This window comes from Contarinia nasturtii, unplaced genomic scaffold (assembly GCF_009176525.2).
Source record: "Contarinia nasturtii isolate CC-2019 unplaced genomic scaffold, AAFC_CNas_1.1 Cnas_scaffold_2806, whole genome shotgun sequence".
In the NCBI taxonomy this organism is placed as follows: Eukaryota; Metazoa; Arthropoda; class Insecta; order Diptera; family Cecidomyiidae; genus Contarinia; species Contarinia nasturtii.
Genome location: NW_022200123.1, coordinates 376,532 through 383,811, shown reverse-complemented (window position 1 = coordinate 383,811; position 7,280 = coordinate 376,532). Strand labels below are relative to the sequence as shown.

The window sequence follows — 7,280 nt, the reverse complement described above, 5'->3', positions numbered from 1 at the left end:
CTCTCTCTCTCTCTCTCTCTCTCTCTCTCTCTCTCTCTCTCTCTCTCGCTTGGTATTGATGCATTTCATTGCATGAGTTACCGAGTCATGTAGCATTGATTGTGTCCATACTTGATTATTCACATAAACTTCAATTTAATAATATCGTTTAAAGTGCACAAGCAATAAAAACACTCACTGATTGACACGTGTATTAAACAAATTCAAATGGAGTTTGCCATAAAATCGTTGCAATTCATTTTGGTATTCAGCTTCTAGATTAAAAAAAAAGTTGAATTGTTAAATTCAAATGGTCGTTTTAATCTCGTTTGTAATCTTTACTTTTTTATTTGAATAGATGACGACTCATTTGCGTCGGAACGTGATTCAAAACCAACCGATGACAGTGTAACAACTTTTGTGTTCAACGCACACCATTCATTGGCCATCGAAGCGCAACGTGATCGTCTTCCGATTCGCAAGTATCGAGATCAAATTCTATACTGTTTGGAACAGTATCAAACATTGGTGTTGGTTGGAGAAACTGGCAGCGGTAAATCGACTCAAGTACCCCAGGTTTGTTCATTTTTTAATTGATTTTTGATATCACATCATTTAATCGAGCTTTGTATAATAATCGATTATTGTTTGCCCATTTGGTTCGGTTCGGATCATTTAACAAATTGGAAAATAGGCCGTAGTTTTATAAAATCGTGCTTAATGAACTAAATTATAACATCAATGTTATGACATAGATTACAACTTATAAATGACTCAACAACATTTCCAGAACCGACTTGATTAGTTTTGATTTGGGTTTTGGTTTTGAATACATCACAATTATCTACATAAAAATAGGTACTTCCATTGTACGACGATTACATGCCATTAAGTAGTCACTCAAATTCATATTTACGTCAGCACATAAATCTTGGATAGTATTAGGCATAATTCCTGTGTAATTTCTACTGGATTGGGTTGAATGCGAGATTGCTTATCGCGGAAAAATAAAATTAGAATGAAGAGCATGCAGGAAACTTAACAATAAGTCATGATAAAAATGTGGAAAACTCATAAAACAAAAGATAACATTTTTTTACAAATCTATGGGGTATGGCATTTTTTGCTTTTCTCAACCGAAAATTTGTAAAAACATATTCATTTCCATACATACACTGTTTGTGGCACTTTTGGTTCGGTTTGAGCATTTTTGTTTTTGCAGTCAAGTACTGATTGCAACATTTAACATTTGACATTTTGATAGAATTAGATTCAATAGAATTTCTTTTACATAAATTTAATAATAAACTGTTGCATTGTCCAATTATTGATACCGATTTTCATCTGTTCTTTTCAGATCAACAACTGGCAATTGATCGTATAGAAACGAAATCGCGATACAACTACAATTATATCGTTATAACTCACGCACATTTTTTTTTTTTATCAAACCATTGTCTTCAATTGCAACAAAACGCAGCACATAATTCGATGGAAATAGAATTTTAGTTTCAAAACGATCATCAAACGAAATAAGTGACGTGCATTTCAAATTATTAAATTTATGTAAAAAGAAAACAAAAAGACAAACGATAATCGAATAAGTAAACACACACAACACAGTAAAAATGATTGGACCGAGTTCGTGTATAAGCAAAATATTGCTGACTGTATTCTTCTTTCTGGTCATTTGGTACATTTACATGGATGTGAATTTATATTTGCGCATTCAAAATTATCCTATTGAACGTAACTATCATTTCAATGAAACTGTCGACATATCATCGAATGATGCAAGTCACCAATCAACCTCAACATTGTCAGCGGCGGCAATTGGTGAACCACAACATATTGACACAGTGCTGAAGCAACCGGTGACATATGATGATGTTGCATGGTTTTCATGTGACATCGATCCACTATGCCATGTAACTGTCAAAGCAATTTTACTTGACCACACAAACCACTATCTATTTGCACCAATGGCCACAGTTTTTGACAATATCATTGGTTTTTCACGTTCAAAATTCATAACAGCGAATATGATATCATTTTTTCATGTGTTTGTTGCCATTTTGGCGGGTCGGTTTATTGCATCGGATAGTTTATGCTATCGTCGCATTGGTGTGGTTTTGTTCCAATTTCGTACATTTTTAGACGACTTAGATGGGCATGTGGCACGTCAAAAGAAAAACATACGCGGTGAACGATCGGAAATCGGAACGGCCGGGTATTACATTGATGGTTTATGCGATGGTCTTGGTTGCATTGCACTTATGATTGGTGTATTTATGTTTTTGCGAAATAATCCACCGCGACGTGGTTATACACAATTGCAAGCAATACTACCGACAACAAATGAAACGGCCAAAACATCATCGGAAACTGGCGTTACGTACAAAATAAAAGTGACCACAAAAAAAGTCGCACGAAAAATTGTTTGCTTTTCCGGTCAATTGCTGCTCAGTTCAACGGGATGGAATCGATATATTGCCTTGTATCAAGATATGCTCGAACGAAACGATGTCGCTCCAACACAATATCGGCGACAAAATATTATTATGAAATCGAAATGGTTCTTTAGCATCGCATGGCTGTGGCGAGTTTTCAATGTACATGCCCTATTGCATTGTTTGTTGTTGAGCATTTTTTGCGATAAACTTTGGGAATTCTTGCGAATGATACAATACATTGGTTTTGTTGTGCTATTGGTCATCATTTGTGCCACCGAAATGCACGTACTCGAAGTGGAATCGTTCATTTTTACAACGCTCACCGGCAACAACACCGCATTGTGATTGAACAATTCACCCATTGATTATTATTAAAACATAGATAGTATTGTTAATGAATGAAAAGAGAGTTAATTCTAGTATTGAAGTCTGCTTTGTCGTTGCTGTTTATATTAATTAACTTTTATTTGCTACATTCCAAGCTTTTTGTCGCAAGTGTATTTTGAGAGAAAAAATGTCTAACTACGTCTATAGCTGTAATTATTGTTTACATTCATAAGTATTTTTTCTTTTTTTTTTCTGTTTTAGTAATAGATCTGATTAACTTTGATATAAAAAAAAACGATTCAGTGACTAACACGAATGAATTAGTTGTACAAAAATTGAAAGAGAGAAAAGAAATTTATACAAAACAAAGCATATTGCAATGCATACTCAATTCAGATCTATATCCGTACAAAAAAAAAAACACACAAAAAAAACCATAGCAAATAACACTACATCTATTACTTCAAATTGCTACTGATATTTCGGTCCCGATTTATAAATGTATATAAAATAATTGAGTCTCAATGTGATGGCGAAAAAAAATCTAAATATTTTTATAAAATAGGAAAATGCTGAAAAGAAAACAAAATCGATTCAGATTGTTGATTGTGTGTCACACTGATTGAATCTCGATGGAATAAATTCAAATGCCACAACACATGGAAATCAACAAAGATTAAAAAATATATTTTTATGCAAGTATTTAATGAAAACCGACGGACGGATAAAGCATTCGGTCAAATCTGGTAAATTTTATCATATTCGACCGATAATAATTGCAAAACAAAATGAATATATTTTATTAGTTAAATCTCAACATAAAAAAAATATATAAATAAAAAACAAAAACAAAACAAATGTTCTAAATGTATACTAATATAGAAATTTGATAGCTAATCCAACTGCAACGAAAGTGCATTACAAAAATCACTAGACACAATGTTGTGTAAATAAAAAAGTGTTTTATTCAAATCGAATAAAGAGTTTTTATAAGGGCAAAATGAATGTAATTTGGAGTGAACGCACTTTTTTAAGAAACTTTTGTTTCGATAATTCGTTTTTTTAATTGAAAGTGAAAAAGAAATAATGCAAAAAAAAACTATGCTCATATTAAAAACTTTAGTCAAAATGTAACTCAGTCTTATGTTAAAATTGGTTAAAATTGATTATATTCTTATCCATAATTTTCCTCGAAATTTTATTGATATTAGTCTTGCCAAAAGAAAAGTGAACTGACCTTTTTTTCGTTTAATTTTTTTTAATTATTTTTTTTTTTTTAATTTAAATGTGAGTCAAATCCTTATGAAATCCTTTTTTTATATTATTTCAAATTGGATGTTTTTTTCGTGAATTAATTAAATTTAAATAAGAAAGCTTCGTACTAACGATATGAAGAGGCATATTTCGATGGATTGAACTTGAAATTTTTACAATTTTAATGTAAAAACTTGGATTTTTACAACTTCTTCTCATTGCTCATACAATAAATTTTCAAATCCCAAAATAAAGAAAATACAAAATACCACTCACTTTATATATACTATGTTAAAATCTCACTCGAGAAGAAACAAAATTTGATAACATTTTGGAACCGTAATTTAATTCTGATTCAGAAAATTGTTCGAAAACATTCACATTCAATTGAAGAAAAAATAAATCAACCACAAAGACTTTTACAACCTTTTAAAATTCACACTTTTTCGAATTCGGTAGATTTTTAACTTTTGACAACAAAGAAAATCGATTGATTGTAATTAATTCAGTTTTATTATGATTGAAAATGTTTCAGTCAAATTTTAATAGATGATTAATAATCCCCACCAAAGATGTTAGATGTCCTTTCTAATAAATATAACATAAAAAGCACGAACACTTTCTGGATCCACCTGAATTTCCCATAAAAATTAATTCACAACAACAACAAAAATACAATAGAAAAATGTAACGCAATATAATGGTGCAGATAAATAAGTTCTAAATTGGAATAAAGACCAAAAATAAAAAAAAATAAAAAATAAAATCAAAACTATGTGGTTGTTGTTCATTGTAAAAATCAATATAAAAAGCGTCTGATAAAATAAATGAAATAAAATGTGATTTTGTTGTTTATTTCATTTGAAATACAGTATCTGTACGAGTTGGGATGGCACACGAAAGGAATTATCGGGATAACACAACCCAGGCGTGTGTCCGCGATGACAGTGGCCGATCGCGTTGCAAACGAACGTGGCGAGGTGCTTGGTGACACTGTCGGTGTAAGTGTGAGTTTCATCGACAAATACAGCGAGAGTACGCAGATTAAGGTAAGAAATAAAAATGTTCACATTCCTTTCGCCTCTGTAAATCTTTGTAATATCTACTTTTATTGGTGTAAAATGTGTTTTTCAGTTTATGACCGAAGGAATTCTGCTACGTGAGATGCTGGCTGATCCATTGCTACAAAAGTACGGTGTAATAATGATTGACGAAGCTCACGAACGTAGTCTTTTAACCGATACGGTGTTGGGCCTTCTGAAGAAAATCATGAGAAAGCGTGAATCGTTGAAAGTCATCATCTCATCGGCTACGATTGATGCGCAATTTTTCAAGAAATTTTTTACTATCGAATCTAAGGAGAATTCCGCTGTCATTTTGTCCGTCGAAGGAAAGATGTATCCCGTTGATTGTTTCTTTCTGAATGAACCGTGTGCCGATTACGTTAAAGAAACTGTAGCAACCGTGTTGAAAATACACGAAAAAGAAGCAAATAAAGTGGGAGACATTTTGGCATTTTTGACTGGGCAAGAGGAAGTTTTGGACGTTGTACAATTGCTGAATGAACATACACAGCAATGGACCAATAACAATCTACAAGTGTTGCCCATGTATGGAACATTGCCAAATGCAGATCAATTGAAAGTGTTCTTTTCGGCGCCAAAGGGAACACGCAAAGCAATCATTGCCACAAATATAGCGGGTATGTTCAAAAATAGACTTAAATGACAGCATCGGCATTCATTTATGCATTTTATGTCCTTCTTTGTGCAGAGACATCTGTAACCATACCAGGGGTCTCGTATGTAATTGATTGTGGATTTGTAAAGATGAAATGGTTTGATTCAAACAGCAACACCGATACACTGGCTGTTATTCCGATTTCAAAAGCACAAGCCGAACAACGCGGTAAGAATTTATACGATTTTTTAACAAATGTTGTTCAATAAAAAAAAATTGAAACATTTTATTTCATACAATTTACAGCTGGACGTTCAGGTCGAATGAATACGGGAAAAGTGTTTCGTTTGTACACCGAAGAAGAATATTCAAAACTTCCCGCACAACTACCACCTGAAATGAAACGATCCGATTTGTCCACAACGATTCTATATCTTAAAGCACTTGGCATTGACAATGTTTTGCGTTTTGATTTTCCAACGAAGCCTCCGGCCAAAAATTTACTGGCCGCACTGGAACTGCTCTTGGCGTTAGGTAAGTTCGAAGATATATTTAAATAAACATCGATTTTCATGCAAAATTCATATCTTTGATTTTATTCAAAAACAGAGGCTCTGGATAATAAAGGAACGCTGACCCAACCCGTCGGTTATTTCTTGGCCGAGCTTCCAATCAGTCCGATGATGGGAAAAATGCTATACAATTCCATTCAAATGGCGTGCTCCGAAGAGATTTTAAGTATAATTGCAATGCTTCAAGTGCACACGGTATTTTCTAAGCCATCAACAGGTCAAGGTCAAATAACAGCGCGGGTTAAAAAGAGAGAGTTTGAAGTGGCCGAGGGTGATCTCATCACATTGCTTAATGTTTACACAGGCTTTGTGGCCGCGGGCCGAACAAAAGAATGGTGCGGTCAACATTATGTCATTTACAAGAACTTGAAAAGAGCCTATGAGCTGCGCGAACAATTGGCTAAATTGTGTCGAAATAAAATTGGCATGCCACTGATCTCTTGCCATGGAAATGTGGATGTCATTCGGCGATGCATTACAAGCGGATTCTTTCCAAATGCAGGTTTGTTATATTTTCTTTCATAAAATCGAATTGAAAAAAATGAATGGAACTAATGCAATTTTCGATTATTTTTTTTATAGCGTATCTTCACCATTCCGGCGTTTATCGTACATGCAGAGGAAATCGTGAAATGGAAATTCATCCGCTATCGTGTCTGTACACCATTCGACAACCACAGTACATTGTTTTTTGTGAGCTGCTCCACACGACAAAGCCATTCATGAAGGAAGTGACTGTGATTGAAGGGGACTGGCTGACTGAATTGGCACCACACTACTATGTTAAACGTGGTGTTCGATATGAAGATCGTTAGAATCCTTAAAAAAACCTCTAAAGCAAAATCATGTAGTGTATTGAATAAATAGAGAGAAATACTTTGCAATTCAATAACATTTTTTTTATAACTGTTTAAATACCATCGTCTTTTTTGATGATTTCTCACGTGGTACCACATTTCCATTTTTGATTAACTCTCTTAACCAGAGAGTAGAAAACACTATCGCTATAGTAATA

The 7,280-nt window shown here is 33.5% G+C and overlaps 2 protein-coding genes across 3 annotated transcripts in view; both read left to right on the top strand.

Moving 5' to 3' along the window:
- LOC116349051 (probable ATP-dependent RNA helicase DHX35) overlaps positions 1–7,149 on the top strand; it is a 13,387-nt gene extending 6,238 nt beyond the window's left edge. For both annotated transcript variants that reach the window (XM_031780305.1, XM_031780304.1), the window contains exons 2-8: positions 338–555; positions 4,886–5,062; positions 5,148–5,715; positions 5,787–5,921; positions 6,000–6,227; positions 6,303–6,767; positions 6,848–7,149. In XM_031780305.1, coding sequence (XP_031636165.1) covers positions 338–555; positions 4,886–5,062; positions 5,148–5,715; positions 5,787–5,921; positions 6,000–6,227; positions 6,303–6,767; positions 6,848–7,080 — 2,024 coding nt within the window. In that variant the 3' untranslated portion in view covers positions 7,081–7,149. The remainder of the gene's footprint in view (positions 1–337; positions 556–4,885; positions 5,063–5,147; positions 5,716–5,786; positions 5,922–5,999; positions 6,228–6,302; positions 6,768–6,847) is intronic.
- Positions 441–3,731, top strand: LOC116349052 (ceramide phosphoethanolamine synthase). The gene is made up of 2 exons (XM_031780306.1): positions 441–555; positions 1,337–3,731. The coding sequence occupies exon 2, from the start codon at positions 1,608–1,610 to the stop codon at positions 2,775–2,777; it is 1,170 nt and encodes a 389-aa protein (XP_031636166.1). The 5' UTR covers positions 441–555; positions 1,337–1,607; the 3' UTR covers positions 2,778–3,731.
- Positions 7,150–7,280: the final 131 nt, after the last annotated feature.

Coding starts and splice junctions, on each gene's coding strand:
- LOC116349052 (XM_031780306.1), top strand. CDS start 1,608: ATGATTGGACCGAGTTCGTGTATAAGCAAAATATTGCTGACTGTATTC.